We start from the raw sequence: 18,302 nt of genomic DNA, 5'->3' as shown, positions 1-18,302 counted from the left end.
GTTGCTGTGTTCAGACAGCATTAAAGGACGTGTCCTCCACTAGGACAACCCCTTCTTCAACTAAAAGTTTGGCCCCTATAAAATAAATAAACCTATACTCACCTCCCGAACTGGCGCCGATCCATGATTAAACATGAAGAGGAAGCCAGGGATCGGCTGAAGCTCATCCCCGATCTCTTCTTCATGGTCAAACCATACAAAGTCGGGGATAGTGAAGCCTGTGCTGATTGGGAGCCAGGTACTATGTGTCATAACACCGTAAGAGAGCTCTGGGACTGCAAGTGCTGACACCGCTAGAATGGCGCAGGCATAGGAAGTGAGTATAGTTTTTTTTATTTTATTGGAGCCAAACATTTAGTTGAAGAAGTGGTTGTCCTAGTAGTGGACAACCCTTTTAAAGAATTTCCGACAATAGCTGATCGGCGGGATGCCATGTGTCGCACCCCCTCAAATTACATAGTGATGGCCTATCCTAAGCCATAAAACTTAGTGGTCCAACCCTTTACGTTTTGGACAAAACTTGATAAATCACAGAAAGAAAGGCAAAACATTACTCAATCATACCAAATAAGAAAATATTACAATACCTCCATACACTGTGCCAAATTGTCCAGATCCTAGAACTTCATCTATGAAGATCTGATACATATGACTGATATCCTAAAATATAAGAAATATTTGCTTTGAAAATGTTTGTTGGAAGCTTTCAATTCATGATACAGGAGGATTATGGTAGTGACACCTATGCTGTATTACAGCCTATCCTTCCCCAATTGTAGCGGTCGATGAATAGAAGGATTGGGCATGCTGGACTTCAACAATTCCAATCTTTTGTGTCTATTGGAGTTAATTAATTGCCTGAGAAGACTTGATTAGCCAACAGTTACTGCGTGTGTATGGCTACTTAGAGGACTGGTATAATAAGTAAATAAGATATTGATTAAATTAAGTTTTTATAGCTTTTTTTAATTGCCGGATAAGACATATTTTTTTACAAATTAATGCTTATATTTTATGTATGCATGTTGTCTATATGAAAAAAAAATTGAAACTATAATTATTGTCGCAGCACTGTTGCAGGATATCCTGGGGCTAGGCGCTCCTTCCCTATCCCTAAAGATAGGGCTGCCCTAGCAATCCCTGCTCCCCAGATTATTTCTGATGGTGAAGATGCCGGGGCCACGTGCCTTGCTGAGTTCCTCAACCAGCCCTAATTTGCCCCCTCCACCACCCAGGAAAGTGGGGAGTTGTAGTTTATAAGAATACACAAAGCAGACTAACAAGGGAAGACGTACAGGGATAAATAAAAATAGCAGACATGCAAATATGCACTCACAAACAACAGAGTGGAACACTGGGAAGTAAAGGAAGGAAAAATCAAATATGAGAGGATGAGAATATACACACAGACTAATCCCCAAGCAACAGTCTTGTGAACAAATGCCTCCTTAAACATCCAACTCTTCTAACTCCAAAACCAGTCAGTGTGAAACTAACACTGGCAATTCCTGATTGGGAGAGGCTAGTATATACAGCAGAGGGGAGTGGTCAACACTGAACAGCTGAGACCATCAAAATAGGAAAGCTTCACCAGCTCTCAAGTGAAAACATTAACACCTGCACTACTAGGAGAAACCTGCACTGCTTAATTTGATGGTGAAATGCTTCTAATTAGTTCAGGCAGGGGTACGTGAAATTAGACAGGTCTTCTGGCCACTCTCTGTCTCGGTAAATACATGACAATTATTTTCACATTGGCCACTGAGCTTTATAATGAGTTGTTTAAAGGCAGAGAGAAAAGTGAAAAAGTCAGCAATACTTACCAAATTTTGCTGTGGTTCAAGAGATGCTCCTAAAGAAAAGAAGGCACATAAAAATCAGCATAAACTAAACGTATGCTAATTATTGAAATACAAAATATATACAAATAAACTTATTTTATATTGTTATTCTGTTGGATTTGTCCATGTTTCTGAATCTTTTCACATACAGCTAAATTAATCATATGATAGATCCAAAACGTTGATAGAATTCCAGCACCTGTCTTAAAAATGTTATTCCTATAATGAATGAAAGTTAAGAACACGTGTAGTCATTGGCCATGATCTTGAGTAGAGCCTATGGGTTTGGAGTGGTTCCATCCTTAATCAAAGCTACAAAACAATTGTTACAACAAATATTTATAAAACAAAACAATCAAATATTTGTCGTAACATTTGATCTGTAGCTTATTCTATGATTAAGTGTGGACACGCCGAAACGCGTAGGATCTGTTCATGGCTACAAATGTTTTTTGCTATGGTTCAATAAAGGAACAAAATTTGTCTCCCACTCCCACTGGTCCCCAGAAACATCTACCGTAATTTCGGTGGGGGGACATCGCTTGGTTGCTGCAGCCAATCATTGGCCTCAGAACACAGTCCTTACACTCATTCCGAGCTGCCTTCTTCTATATGGACCTCACATAAAGGCTGCAGGCAGTCAGCAGTGAACCACTGGCTGCAGTGGTCACGTGAGGACCCCAGTGAATATTGATGCCAGGGGTCCAGTGAAATAGTACAGCATGAGGAAGAGCTTCACCACTCTGGAAGGTGAGTATTAAAGTATTTTATTTTCTTGCACCACTCTGGGTCCATTAATATTAGCTTTTTCGGTAATGGTAACCTTACTAAGTCTACCTCCATTTTTTTCCTTTCTTGTCTTTTTGCAGAACACATAGGATTTGCATTATTTAAAATTGAGCTTATATTTAATTTTGTAGGTCTTATTCAGAGAATGATAGAGACATAAAAAAATATAAATTTGTTGCTAATTTTTGAATGTACCATCAGAAATATTTACTGGCAAAAAAATTATTGTCTAATTATTAACCCCTCCGCATCATGACTGTTTTCCATTTTTCCATTTTTCATTTAGATTTTCTCCTTCCAAAACTGCATTTTCCTTCTTCTTCCAAGAGCCATAACTTTTTTATTGTTCAGACCATGCAGCCGTATGAGGGCTTGTTTTTTGCAGAACTAGTTGTACTTTTGAATGACATCATTCATTTTATCAAATGGTCTACTGTAACATCGGAAACAATATCCAAGTGTGGCAAAATTGCGAAAAAAGCACAATTCTGCAATGGTTTCTTGTTTGTTTTTTTTATTTACAGTGTTCATTATACGGTAAACTACCTGGCAATATCATTCATCAGGTCAATACAATCATACAGATATCAAATATTAGTTGCTGTGAAAGACACAATCTAAAAATAAATTCCATAAAATTCCACTGTATGATTTTTACTTACGGTAATTAAATTGCATTTTATTGCATGAAATAAGTATTTGATCACCTACCAACCAGCAAGAATTCTGGCTCTCACAGACCTGTTAGCTTTTCATTAGGAGCCGCCTACTCTGCACTCATTATCTGTATTAGTTGCATCTGTTTGAACTTGTCACCTGTATAAAAGACACCTGTCCACACACTCAATCACATGCCAACCTCTCCACCATGGCCAAGGCCAAAGAGCTGTCCAAGGACACCAGGGACAAAATTGTAGACCTGCACAAGGCTGGTATCGGTTACAGGACAATAGGCAAGCAGCTTGGTGACAAGGCAACAACCGTTGGCACAACTATTAGAAAATGTAAGAAACACAAGATGGCTGTCAGTCTTCCTCGGTCTGGGTCTGCATGCAAGATCTCGCCTCATGGGGTAAGGATGATTTTGAGAAAGGTCAGGAATCAGCCATGGAAGGACCTGGTCAATAACCTGAAGAGAGCTGGGACCACAGTTTGAAACATTACTATTAATAACACACTACGCCATGGATTAAAATCCTGCAGGGTACGCAAGGTCCCCCTCCTCACACTATCACATGTCCAGGCCCGTTTTAAGTTCACCAATGACCATCTGGATGATCCAGAGGAGGCATGGGAGAAGGTCATGTGGTCAGATGAGACCAAAATAGAACTTTTTGGTATCAACTACACTCGCTGTGTTTTGAGGAAGAAGGATGAGTACAATCCCAAGAACATCATCCCAACCGTGAAGCATGGTGGGAGAAATATCATACTTTGTGGTGCTTTTCTGCAAAGTAGATAGGACGACTGCACCGTATTGAAGGGTGGATGGATGGGATGTATTGTGAATTTTTGGCAGACAACCTCCTTATCTCAGTATGAGCATTGAAAATGGGTCATAGCGGGGTCTTCCAGCATGAAAATGACCTTATAGACACAGCAAGGGTAACTGACAACTGGCTCTGTAAGAAGCATTTCAAGGTCCTGGAGTGGCCTAGCCAGTCTCCAGGCCTGAACCCAATAGAAAATCTTTGGAGGAAACCTGAAAGATCTGGAGAAGATCTGTATGGAGGAGGGGGCCAAAATCCCTGCTGCAATGTGTGCAAACTTGGTCAAGAACTACAGGAAACGTCTGACCTCTGTAATTGCAAACAAAGGTTTCTGCACCAAATATTAAGTTCTGTTTCTCTATTGTATAAAATACTTATTTCATGCAATAAAATGCAAATTAATTATGTAAAAATAATTCAATGTGATTTTCTGGATTTTTTTGTAAGATTCTGTCTCTCGCACAGAATAATATATAATAATTTACATTATTTCTTTTCTTCTTATTTGCTTACCATACTTTTTCTTTGTGGTTCTAGATTTTTTTTTTCTGTAGAATATTTTGCTTATATAACCTGTGAGGAGGTTTACTGTATCATTCTTTGAACTTAAGACTGTTTTTTTTTTCTATCTAGCACATTGTCCTTTTCAGGTTCTAATTTGTATGCAGTTGTATGATATCTTTCTTTCTAATAAAATGGTGATTTTATTTTGTTTTAATGCCTTTTTCTAGCATAGTTTTTTTTCTAGTAATTATTACCTCTTACTAGTCATTATGTACTCCCCATTATTATGGTGGTGCCTTCTCCTCTTATACTATGTGCATTATTTATTTAGTGCACCACATAGCAATAACGCTAACAGATCTGGAACATTATCTTACCAGGAATACTGGACTGGACTGAATGTTTGGTGGTGGCACTCACGTCCATCCCCGGCATCAGGGCCTGGCGAATCATCCTATACCAGGTATCTCCAGCGTGTGGGTTGGGGCGCTGCTCCCCTACATAATACACCAAGGTGTCTGTCAGCAGCTCAAAGCAGTGAGGCGTCTCCCCATCTTTAGTCACACCATTGACATTTCTGTCAAAGATCTCAATGTGGAGAATATCAGAAAGGGGCAGTTCCTAAAATGTAATGTAAATTGTAAAAGTTACTCATTTTTATTTACTATACAAGTCTGTGGTGAAACCAAAACCCAGAAATAAGAGCTAAAAGAAAGAGAAAATTCCGGAAAAGGGTACATATATATTTATCTTTATTTGAATAGCAGTAAGTCAAATTACAAAATGATTAAAATATGAAAAAAAGAGGAAGTGCATCACAGGACATATAATCAATAATACACTGAATACATACATAAACAACCCAGTATGGTATTTTATGGAAACCTGATGTTCGGTACAACAAATAAATAGTACCTGGGCGTGCAAAGGTGAAGGCGTTTCATATAAATCACAAGGTGAGTCAGATGTTAGCATAAAAGCATACAGTAATATAAGGGCCGTGCCTAAAAGTAAATAAAGTGCGCAAGTGCCACAAAAAAAGAAAAGAAGGAATATCTATGCTAGTCAGGCATAGATATCTAAAACCGTGCTCAATCAGAGACAGGACCAGTGTATACTACAATCATTAATCCGAACAGACAGGATACCTTAGAGGGTTGATGTCCGTGTGCACACGCGTCCCGACGCGCGTTTCAGTAAAGTTTCCTTCGTCAGGGGGGAGTGCTTTCTTTTAGCTCTTATTTCTGGGTTTTGGTTTCACCCTATATACCGAGTGGTTTCCACTCTTCGCTACCACATATCTTATATTTAATCACTTATTTTTTATGAATTGTGCAATTTATTGGTTTATTTTAGTGTGTGTGGTATTCTTGGTTACACAAGTCTGTGTATTATTACCTTGTCTCATACAATAGGTTCTTTGTAAAAAAAATTAAATTTTTTGCTGTTTTCTTTCCTTTGTTAAAAGACCTCCTGTGTTTTCTACATACCAGCTTTATCATCCTTTGTCATTTCTCTGATTTTTCTCAAAATTCAATACATGAATAAAAAAAACTCCTTAATAATATTCTGTATAACACTGTTGTATCCAGCAATATATTGGATGATATTTTTATCTTTCCTGATCTTATTAAATTCACTCAAGTGTCTATTACCCCACTGTACTTTATATCTCATAGAGACTATTAAATCCTAAATCATGTTAAAGGAGACTTTTCACCAAATTTTTCATGTTGAGCTGGACACGTGATGTAACAATGGCTGAGAGCAGAATAAAACATTTTTTTTTGCTTCTTAAATTTAGCCCCTCTGTTGAGGAATCAAAGTATTTGGCACATAATGAGTTAACTTTAGTTAAGTCCAAGTGGGTGTTATCCCCTCTGTTGCCGGTCCAGTGGTGTCGGCACTGGCTTTCCCGGGGCTTGCGTGACATTGATATGTCACGCGATCCCTGAGGCTAATCAGCGGTCTCGTAACTCTCCTGTACTTCGGACATGATTGACTTCTGAAAGAAGCAAGAGTTGCGTCTTCTCTCTCGCTTGCTCTGGACATCTAATTTATCCAAAGGAGAGGAGAGTGAAGTGGTGGCATGCACAGTGTGGGAAGACTAAGAGCAACACAAGGGAAAGGAAGCCCAAAAGCTAGGGAAAGGGGGGTTGGAGACCCATAGGCAGATCTAATAGCACCCTGCTTCTCCTACCATCCCTTTATTGGTTCCACACCAATCGCCATGCAGGAACCTAAGCCCTGTATATCTCTATCTATAGCTAGGCTGTCAAAAGGGAAGAGGGGGATGAGCACTGGTCAGTCCCCACTGTACACTAAAGAGAAGGAGGGAGACAAACAAAGGGGAAGCAACTTAGCTTGAACAGACTCAGAGAGGTAACTGCACCAGAGAGGAAGTAAGCTGACTGCCATAGCTCCAAGCCTTCGCAAGGGAAAATGTGAATATCAACAGCGACTTCCTGAAGCAGACAGGGAGTCTATAAACACCCAGGTCCAGGTGTGTCAATTAGAGCCAGAGGGAGGTTGCCACTGGGTCCAAAAGTCAGAAGGATTAAGAAGGCGTCTGCAATGCCAAACGCACAGATCTTCTACAGCCAGATGAAGAGAGACTGTCTGTAGTATCTGACACACCTGTGGTCACTGGCTGCAGGGATCACGTTACATTGTGTTACATGAGCCCCAGGAGAGCCAATGCCAACACTGCTAAGCTCAGTAAAGGTGTTATTATTTTACAACAGGGAAAAATCAGGACTGAGGAAGAGTTGTCCGAGTAGTCACATGTCAAAAACATATATTTTTAATATAAGCTTCGTGTATTGATCTATTGAATAGTAGATCTCCATTTATAGCTTATGTTAATATACACTTTTTGAGACATGACATATGGAGATCACATTTTTACTGTATTTGCATTTTAATCATTATTTTGTAGAATGTACAAAAAAAGTTATTAAAAAACAAAGACTGTCGTATGTAAGGAGTGCAATCAATTCACCTGCAAAAAGCAGGCATAGAAAATCGCACAGGGAAGAACCCACCTTGTAAAACTTGCCACCAGCTTCATTATGAAATAAGGTTATATATTTACTATCCAGTTGCCAGTAATGTTTTTTCCTCTAAAAAAAATGGAAAACCATGTTACATATAAAATCTGAAATATCCTTTTTTTTAGAAATATATAAAATTAAGAAATATTAAAAAGTTAATTATTCACTCATAAATATTCTATTTTGAAGTTGTTTTATTTTTTTTGTGGCTATGTATGATTCCAGAATATGCGGTCAAATAACAGAATATTGAATGTGGACGATTTTGTAAAAATATGTCAGTTTATGATTTTGCAATTCTAAAGCCGTTCTGAATTTGTTGTACTGATGTGTCCGCGCAGGTGAGACTGGATTTAACTGTCCAATCCTCTACAGTAGCTAAAACATGTAGATTTTGTTTTTTAAAAAAAGAGTGGACATTATAATGGAAATGTTTAGAACTAATCTCCTTTTATGAAATAATTTTGGTTATAAAAGATACTATATACTGGAATCTATAAAACTGCCCATCTCAACAACTCTCAGATGCTTCTTCCACAAACATTTGCTACTAGTTGTTGGACAGCTGTCGCATTCAGAGCAAACAGTCACTATAAGGCCTCATTCACACTTCCCATTTTCAACCATGAGCACCATCTGCATTAGTCTATGGGGCCATTTACTTGTCTGCAATTCTTCATCAGTCTGCGGGAAAATGGAATGCACTTAGGTGGCATTCGAGTGCAGTCCAATTTTCACAGACTGTGAAAATGAAGAAGGCGGAGAATTTTTTTTTTAAATTTAATTTCTACGCGTATGAGAAAAATTGATAACACTAAGACCACACTGATCAGAAGAATTGGTCCATTTTTCTCTTGCTCGGAAGTGTGAATCAGTCTTAACTGATGTCCAGTGTTCTGTTGTAAAATGCCAAATGTGTTTCCATCAGTAAAATCAGCTCTATTTTACAAAAATGAACCAATTCTTAGTTATTTTCTACCCACCATACTGTCCTTGCTGGTAAAGTGTACAAGCCAGCCTTCCATCAGCACGCAACTGTTTTTCTTCTTGTTATAGCGCACAGACTGTACGACTCTCATAAGTGGGATGAAGTTACTACTCAAAGAGAAAACAATGTTTATGAGCCATAGGTAGTTTCGCAACGTGCAGTTTTCTAATGCTAATAATCCATCATTTTTACAAGGCTGATTAAAAGAGGTCTGCTGGCACAAATGGACTCTTTAAATTAAGCACTGGTGCTTGGTGCACCCTTGGTGTGACCAAACAGCTCCCACTTGGTTGTTTTCCACCTTACAACTCAATGCACCTTTCCGCCTACTTGTTTTTTTTTATCTATGTCCATCCTTCTTTTTCCTGATTGACAGCTCTGGCCATATAAGCACAGAGAGAGATGAAAAAAAGAAGTAGTTGAGAAGGTGCATTGAGTTGTTTGGCCACACCAGGGGTGCACCGAGCACCTATGCTTGGTTTGAACAGTCACTCTGTGCTAAGATGCTTTAATAATGTAGCTTAAAAAACTCAGAAGTAAGTGACATATTTACCTATCGAACATTGGGTTATCACAAGGACAAACTGTGCTTTCAGTGCTTTTAACAGATATCTCCTCCTCCTCTTGTGCACCAATGCTGAGCGGGATTAGTCTCTCAGTCTCATCTTCTGTGCTACAGTTTTCTCCATCTGCCAAATAACAACAATTTTAGCATTTTGGGTCGAATCACACATTTTACTATCTACGGATTAAACAGTGCACTTATATTGCACATATGTCATGATAATATTACCCCTCCATATACCAAACTGCACAAGAGTTTCAGGCAGGGGAAGGGGTAAAATGCTGCAAAGTAAGACACTTTCAAAAATAGCAGAAGTGTTCATAGTTTAGGTTTAGCAATTTAAATGCAGACTGAGTGGATACAAAATAAATAGAACTGAAATCCATATTTGTTGGACTGTTCTTTGTCTCCAAAACACCATAAATTCTTCTATTATTTATTTATTTTTTTTTAAATAATCAGTACAGAGTTATTTTTCACCATTAAAGGGGATCTGTCACCAGGTTTTTTCACACCTAATCTGAAAGCAGAATAATGTAGATACAGAGACCCTGATTCCAGCGCTGTGTCACTTACTCGGCTGCTTGACATACTTTTGATAAAATCACCAGAGATTATAAGTGAAGGGCTAATAAACTTGATGCCATGTAGACTTCCAAATTCATGGGTTTTCTATAACCCTGACACCACCATTGATTAGCAGTCTTCTGCCTATGCACAGTATACACAGAAAGCAGCCAATCAGTGGTGTGGAGTGGAGCAGGGCTCAGCATTCCGAGAACCGCTTTATTTCTACTAGATCTGAACCAGAGAAAACTGTGATGATATGAAATTATAATCTCCTGCTGATGTAGCAGTGATTGTATCAAAACTGCAGCAAAAAACCCAGTAAGTGATACATCATTGGAAACAGGGTCTCTCCCCCTATATCATGCTACTCTTAGGTGGGGCACCAAAAACATCCTGACAGATAAACCTTACCTAATTTCCAACTCTGTTTGCTGAAATGCAACCCCAAACTTGCAAAGTACTTCCATCATTCGTCACTGTTGCCTGCAGGGCCGGACTGGCCATAGGGCACTTCTGGCAAATGCCAGAAGGGCCGGTGCCAGTGGTGGGCCGCTCAATCCGCCGCCCCCGCCGTCGCATTCAACTATACCGGCGTATAGACGCCGGTACAGTTGAATGCAATGATGGAGGAGAGAGCGTCTACAGACGCTCCTCTCCCATCATTCCCCGCTCTGCCTCTGACACTGCGGGTGCGCGATGACGTCATATCATCGCGCACCTGCTGTGTCCCGGGCAGACTGCAGCTGCTGAGACAGGAGCAGGAACCAGGAAGCAACGCTGGGCACGAGGAGAGGTGAGGAGAGTTTTTTTTTTTTCTGGACTGTGGGGCCATTCTCGGAGGAGGTGAGGGGAGGAAGAGAAGAGATGTGGGCTGTATATAGTTCTCTGTGGGCTGTGCTCTGTGCTGTATACTGCTGTGGGCTGTATATAGTTCTCTGTGGGCTGTGCTCTGTGCTGTATACTGCTGTGGGCTGTATATAGTTCTCTGGGCTGTGCTCTGTGCTGTATACCACTGTGGGCTGTATATAGTTCTCTGTGGGCTGTGCTCTGTGCTGTATACTGCTGTGGGCTGTATATAGTTATCTGTGGGCTGTGCTCTGTGCTGTATACTGCTGTGGGCTGTATATAGTTCTCTGGGCTGTGCTCTGTGCTGTATACTGCTGTGGGCTGTATATAGTTATCTGTGGGCTGTGCTCTGTGCTGTATACTGCTGTGGGCTGTATATAGTTCTCTGTGGGCTGTGCTCTGTGCTGTATATAGTTATCTGTGGGCTGTGCTCTGTGCTGTTATACCACTGTGGGCTGTATATAGTACTCTGTGGGCTGTGCTCTGTGCTGTATACTACTGTGTGCTCTGTACTATATATAGTTCTCTGTGGGCTGTGCTCTGTGCTGTATACTGCTGTGGGCTGTATATAGCTCTCTGTGGGCTGTGCTCTGTGCTGTATACTACTGTGGGCTGTATATAGTTCTCTGTGGGCTGTGCTCTGTGCTGTATACTACTGTGTGCTCTGTGCTATATATAGTACTCTGTGGGCTGTGCTCTGTGCTGTATACTACTGTGTGCTATATACAGTTCTCTGGGCTGTGCTCTGTGCTATATATAGTACTCTGTGGGCTGTGCTCTGTGCTGTATACTGCTGTGGGCTGTATATAGTTCTCTGTGGGCTGTGCTCTGTGCTGTATACTACTGTGGGCTGTATATAGTTCTCTGTGGGCTGTGCTCTGTGCTGTATACCACTGTGGGCTGTATATAGTACTCTGTGGGCTGTGCTCTGTGCTGTATACTACTGTGTGCTCTGTGCTATATATAGCTCTCTGTGGGCTGTGCTCTGTGCTGTATACTGCTGTGGGCTGTATATAGCTCTCTGTGGGCTGTGCTCTGTGCTGTATACTACTGTGGGCTGTATATAGTTCTCTGGGCTGTGCTCTGTGCTGTATACTACTGTGTGCTCTGTGCTATATATAGTACTCTGTGGGCTGTGCTCTGTGCTGTATACTACTGTGTGCTATATATAGTTCTCTGGGCTGTGCTCTGTGCTGTATACTACTGTGGGCTGTATATAGTACTCTGTGGGCTCTGCTCTGTGCTGTATACTGCTGTGGGCTGTATATAGTACTCTGTGGGCTGTGCTCTGTGCTGTATACTGCTGTGGGCTGTATATAGTACTCTGTGGGCTGTGCTCTGTGCTGTATACTACTGTGTGCTCTGTGCTATATATAGCTCTCTGTGGGCTGTGCTCTGTGCTGTATACTGCTGTGGGCTGTATATAGCTCTCTGTGGGCTGTGCTCTGTGCTGTATACTACTGTGGGCTGTATATAGTTCTCTGTGGGCTGTGCTCTGTGCTGTATACTACTGTGTGCTCTGTGCTATATATAGTACTCTGTGGGCTGTGCTCTATGCTGTATACTACTGTGTGCTATATATAGTTCTCTGGGCTGTGCTCTGTGCTGTATACTACTGTGGGCTGTATATAGTACTCTGTGGGCTGTGCTCTGTGCTGTATACTGCTGTGGGCTGTATATAGTACTCTGTGGGCTGTGCTCTGTGCTGTATACTGCTGTGGGCTGTATATAGTACTCTGTGGGCTGTGCTCTGTGCTGTATACTGCTGTGGGCTGTATATAGTACTCTGTGGGCTGTGCTCTGTGCTGTATACTGCTGTGGGCTGTATATAGTACTCTGTGGGCTGTGCTCTGTGCTGTATACTGCTGTGGGCTGTATATAGTACTCTGTGGGCTGTGCTCTGTGCTGTATACTACTGTGTGCTATATATAGTTCTCTGGGCTGTGCTCTGTGCTGTATACTACTGTGGGCTGTATATAGCTCTCTGTGGGCTGTGCTCTGTGCTGTATACTACTGTGGGCTGTATATAGTTCTCTGTGGGCTGTGCTCTGTGCTGTATACTACTGTGTGCTCTGTGCTATATATAGTACTCTGTGGGCTGTGCTCTGTGCTGTATACTGCTGTGGGCTGTATATAGTTCTCTGTGGGCTGTGCTCTGTGCTGTATACTACTGTGGGCTGTATATAGTTCTCTGTGGGCTGTGCTCTGTGCTGTATACCACTGTGGGCTGTATATAGTACTCTGTGGGCTGTGCTCTGTGCTGTATACTACTGTGTGCTCTGTGCTATATATAGCTCTCTGTGGGCTGTGCTCTGTGCTGTATACTGCTGTGGGCTGTATATAGCTCTCTGTGGGCTGTGCTCTGTGCTGTATACTACTGTGGGCTGTATATAGTTCTCTGGGCTGTGCTCTGTGCTGTATACTACTGTGTGCTCTGTGCTATATATAGTACTCTGTGGGCTGTGCTCTGTGCTGTATACTACTGTGTGCTATATATAGTTCTCTGGGCTGTGCTCTGTGCTGTATACTACTGTGGGCTGTATATAGTACTCTGTGGGCTGTGCTCTGTGCTGTATACTGCTGTGGGCTGTATATAGTACTCTGTGGGCTGTGCTCTGTGCTGTATACTGCTGTGGGCTGTATATAGTACTCTGTGGGCTGTGCTCTGTGCTGTATACTACTGTGTGCTCTGTGCTATATATAGCTCTCTGTGGGCTGTGCTCTGTGCTGTATACTGCTGTGGGCTGTATATAGCTCTCTGTGGGCTGTGCTCTGTGCTGTATACTACTGTGGGCTGTATATAGTTCTCTGTGGGCTGTGCTCTGTGCTGTATACTACTGTGCTCTGTGCTATATATAGTACTCTGTGGGCTGTGCTCTATGCTGTATACTACTGTGTGCTATATATAGTTCTCTGGGCTGTGCTCTGTGCTGTATACTACTGTGGGCTGTATATAGTACTCTGTGGGCTGTGCTCTGTGCTGTATACTGCTGTGGGCTGTATATAGTACTCTGTGGGCTGTGCTCTGTGCTGTATACTGCTGTGGGCTGTATATAGTACTCTGTGGGCTGTGCTCTGTGCTGTATACTGCTGTGGGCTGTATATAGTACTCTGTGGGCTGTGCTCTGTGCTGTATACTGCTGTGGGCTGTATATAGTACTCTGTGGGCTGTGCTCTGTGCTGTATACTGCTGTGGGCTGTATATAGTACTCTGTGGGCTGTGCTCTGTGCTGTATACTACTGTGTGCTATATATAGTTCTCTGGGCTGTGCTCTGTGCTGTATACTACTGTGGGCTGTATATAGCTCTCTGTGGGCTGTGCTCTGTGCTGTATACTACTGTGGGCTGTATATAGCTCTCTGTGGGCTGTGCTCTGTGCTGTATACTGCTGTGTGCTCTGTGCTATATATAGTACTCTGTCGGCTGTGCTCTGTGCTGTATACTACTGTGTGCTATATATAGTCCTCTGGGCTGTGCTCTGTGCTGTATACTACTGTGGGCTGTATATAGTACTCTCTGGGCTGTGCTGTATATAGTACTCTCTGGGCTGTGCTTTATATAGTACTCTGGGCTGTGCTGTATATAGTACTCTGGGCTGTGCTTTATATAGTTCTCTGTGGGCTGTGCTGTATATAGTTCTCTGTGGGCTGTGCTGTATATAGTTCTCTGTGGGCTGTGCTGTATATATTACTTTGTGGGCTGTGCTGTATATATTACTTTGTGGGCTGTGCTGTATATATTACTCTGTGGGCTGTGCTGTATACTACTGTGTGGACTGTGCTGTATACTTCTACGTGGGCTGTGCTGTATACTACTGTGTGGTCTGTGCTGTATACTACTGTGTGGTCTGTGCTGAATACTGCTGTGTTATCTACTACGCGAGCTGTGCTATAGTATGCAGGCTGTGCTGTATACTATGCGGTTTGTGCTATATAATATGCGGGCTTTGCTATATACTATGGGGAGTATATTATATTCTATGGGGGAGGCCATGTTATGTACTATGTGGCTGTGTTATATACTATTGTGGGGGTATATTATATTCTATGGGGGAGGCTGCGTTATATACTATGGGGGGCTGCATTATATTCTATGGGGGGCTACATTATATATTATGGGGAGGTGGGCTGTATTATATTCTATGGGGGTTACATACTCTGGGGTGGCTGCATTATACTCTGTGGGGTGGCTGCATTATACTCTGGGGTGGCTGCATTATACTCTGGGGTGGCTGCATTATACTCTGGGGTGGCTGCATTATACTATATGTGGGCTGCATTATACTGTATCGAGGACTATGGGGAATACGTTATACTATATGAAGAACTATGGGGTGCATTATACTATGGGAAGTGAATTGTACTACATGGATGACTGTGGCGGTGCATTATACTATATGGAGCACTATGAGGATTGTATTATGCTATATGGAGGACTATGAGGATTGTATTATGCTATATGGAGGACTATGAGGAGTGTATTATACTATGTGGAGGACTGAGCAGTGTATTTTAATATATGGAGGACTATAGGGAGTGTATTATACTATATGGAGGACTATGGAGCACATTATAATATATGGAGGACTATGGGGTGTATTTTACTAAACAAGTAAAATGCTGCATATTCGGATTGTTTTTGCTGGAACTAAAAGCCTTGTTGTCAGCAGCACATTGCCAGTGTAAACTGTAGATGTGCTGCTGAAAACATGATACTGTATGGTGATCTATTAGTGATCGTTCTGTCTCATCATTATTCCTCAGCTGGTGGAAAGAGGCCGGGAAACAAGCGTTGAACAACTTCAGTATTGTCGATCAAACTTGTTTAGCGGCCTGAACTCAGCGCACGTAAATACAACAGAAAGGCTTCTGTGTGATGTGCAATATGTTAGCATTTGGGGACCCATTTTAAACTTTGCCTAGGGCCCCACTTTGCCTAAAACCGGCCCTGCCTACAAGTGTACAAAGGTATTATACAGTCACCATGTGACAAGTGGGCCTGTGTAACTTCAAATGCCAGGGCTGAATTTTAGTCCCAGTCCGGCCCTGGTTGCCTGCAAACACTCATTACTGCACCGCTCTCCAGTCCTTTTGTAAAAAAATTCTAGAACAGACAATGATTTCACATTTTGACTCCTCAGTCCAGAGCACTTGATAGCATTTTTTATGCACCCCGGGTCCTATGTTTTCATATATGGTTGAGTCACTTGGCCTTTCCTGTATATCAAATGTATGGCTTTTTTGCTGCAATTCTTCCATGAAGACCACTTCTGGCCAAACTTCTCCGAACAGTAGATGGCTGTAGCTGGGTCCCACTGCCTGCTGACAGTTCTGAGATGATGACACTGCTGGACATAAGTAGGTCGTATCTTTCATCCCCTGCACCAAGTTTCCTTGACCAACCTTGGCGTCTACAGTCCATAGTGTTGTTTATCTTTTGGTGCTTCTTCAAAAAGAGCTTGAACAACACATATAGGATCCCCAGTCTACCTTGACATTTTTGCCTGAGAAAGACCTTTCTGATGCACTATAACTACCTTATCTGTTGTTGCCATTGTGAATCTTGTAGGGAACTTGTCACTCAGTTAAATGTTGTAAGCAGATAATTTTATTTTGTTCCGGCAATCCAAAAATAAAGAAATGTTTTGGTCTGTGATGCAGTGACCCAAGTTACAGCCAGGGGGCGCTGTATGTGCTCCCCAGGATACGCATGGAGGCGTATCTGTAATGGTGATAATGAAACAGTGTCCGGCATGATTGTAAATGGCCGGTATGTGTCGCAGAGGGAGTCTGCGCTGTAAGCCTGTAGTATTGTTGTTCTGGGACCTGTAGTCTCACAAGTATTTGTATAGTTAAAAGGGAGGCTTGCAGGGTTAGTCGGAGAGTTGGGCGGGACTGGCTAACCACACACACCTTCCATCTACGGGAGTGGTTACAGGTACATAATGTGACCCACATGTTCAGAGTGTATGGACCGGAATGGTCAGTGTGTAAGGTCCTGGATGGCCTGTGTGTTGGAATGTCCTGGAGTGGACTGGATTCCAGGAATAACATGGTGAGGCCATGGACTGATGGCCTGTGTGTTGGAAGTGCCTGGGACTGGATTTCATGAATAGCGCATAAAGAGGCCGTATCTGCAGAGCCTGTGATGGCTACTGTGTTGGGGAAGCTACAGTTCTGTCTGCGGGTCTGGACTATCTGAGGTGCCCTGGTCACAAGGACGGTGATCCCAGCTAGGCAGCTGCCCTGGGAACCAGCACTAACAGGAGTCAGCATGTGGAGCAGGAGCTCCTGTAAGGTAACTCCAGATAAAGGGGGTTACGGGCAGACGAGTATCTGCCATTGGAACAGACTGTTGGTGCTTGTGTTCCGTGGATGTCGTTAATGAACTGTTTGGCGAGTTAAAGTGTTATGGACTCTGTGTAGGCCTGTGATGTGCAACATGGCCTACCGTGCGGTTTATGATGCCTAAATAAACCAAATAGACTGTTTTTGTGAGAAACCATGCCTGAGTGCTTTAACCCCTTCATGACCCAGCCTATTTTGACCTTAATGACCTGGCCCTTTTTTATTGCAATTCTGACCAGTGTCCCTTTATGAGGTAATAACTCAGGAACGCTTCAACGGATCCTAGCGGTTCTGAGATTGATTTTTCGTGACATATTGGGCTTCATGTTAGTGGTAAATTTAGGTCGATAATTTTTGCATTTATTTGTGACAAAAATGGAAATTTAACGAAAATTTTGAAAATTTCGCAATTTTCACATTTTGAATTCTTATTCTGTTAAACGAGAGAGTTATGTGACACAAAATAGTTAATAAATAACATTACCCACATGTCTACTTTACATCAGAACAATTTTGGAAACAAAATTTTTTTTTGCTAGGAAGTTATAAGGGTTAAAATTTGACCAGCGATTTCTCATTTTTACAACGAAATTTACAAAACCATTTTTCTTAGGGACCACCTCAGTTTGAAGGGTCTATATGGCTGAAAATACCCAAAAGTGACACCATTCTAAAAACTGCACCCCTCAAGGTGCTCAAAACCACATTCAAAAAGTTTATTAACCCTTCCGGTGCTTCACAGCAGCAGAAGCAACATGGAAGGAAAAAATGAACATTTAACTATTTAGTCACAAAAATGATCTTTTAGCAAACAATTTTTTTATTTTCCCAAGGGTAAAAAGAGAAACTGGAACCCAAAAGTTATTGTAAAATATGTCCTGAGTACGCCGATACCCCATATGGGGGGGAACCACTGTTTGGGCGCACAACAGGGCTCGGAAGGGAAGGAGCGCCATTTGACTTTTTCAATTAAAAATTGGCTCCAATCTTTAGCGGACACCATGTCAAGTTTGGAGAGCCCCTGTGTGCCTAAACATTGGAGCTCCCCCACAAGTGACCCCATTTTGGAAACTAGATCCCCCAAGCAACTTATCTAGATGCATAGTGAGCACTTTGAACCCCCAGGTGCTTCACAAATTGATCCGTAAAAATGAAAAAGTACTTTTTTTTCACAAAAAATTTCATTGGAGCTCCCCCACATGTGACCCCATTTTGGAAACTAGACCTCCCATGGAACTAATCTAGATGTGCGGTGACCACTTTAAACCCCCAAGTGCTTCACAGAAGTTTATAACACATAGCCGTGAAA

The 18,302-nt window shown here is 42.0% G+C and overlaps 1 protein-coding gene across 1 annotated transcript in view; it reads right to left on the bottom strand.

The window, feature by feature from the left end:
• LOC143806696 (serine/threonine-protein kinase D3-like) overlaps positions 1-18,302 on the bottom strand; it is a 133,637-nt gene that overhangs the window by 27,226 nt on the left and 88,109 nt on the right. Inside the window, exons 8-13 of the mRNA XM_077287504.1 lie at positions 9,219-9,354; positions 8,661-8,772; positions 7,669-7,746; positions 5,002-5,245; positions 1,824-1,852; positions 588-660 (exon numbers count right to left, since the gene is read on the bottom strand). Coding sequence (XP_077143619.1) covers positions 588-660; positions 1,824-1,852; positions 5,002-5,245; positions 7,669-7,746; positions 8,661-8,772; positions 9,219-9,354 — 672 coding nt within the window. The remainder of the gene's footprint in view (positions 1-587; positions 661-1,823; positions 1,853-5,001; positions 5,246-7,668; positions 7,747-8,660; positions 8,773-9,218; positions 9,355-18,302) is intronic.

The sequence above is a fragment of the Ranitomeya variabilis genome, chromosome 2, assembly GCF_051348905.1.
Source record: "Ranitomeya variabilis isolate aRanVar5 chromosome 2, aRanVar5.hap1, whole genome shotgun sequence".
Taxonomy (NCBI): domain Eukaryota; kingdom Metazoa; phylum Chordata; class Amphibia; order Anura; family Dendrobatidae; genus Ranitomeya; species Ranitomeya variabilis.
This window is presented reverse-complemented; position numbering and strand designations above follow the sequence as displayed.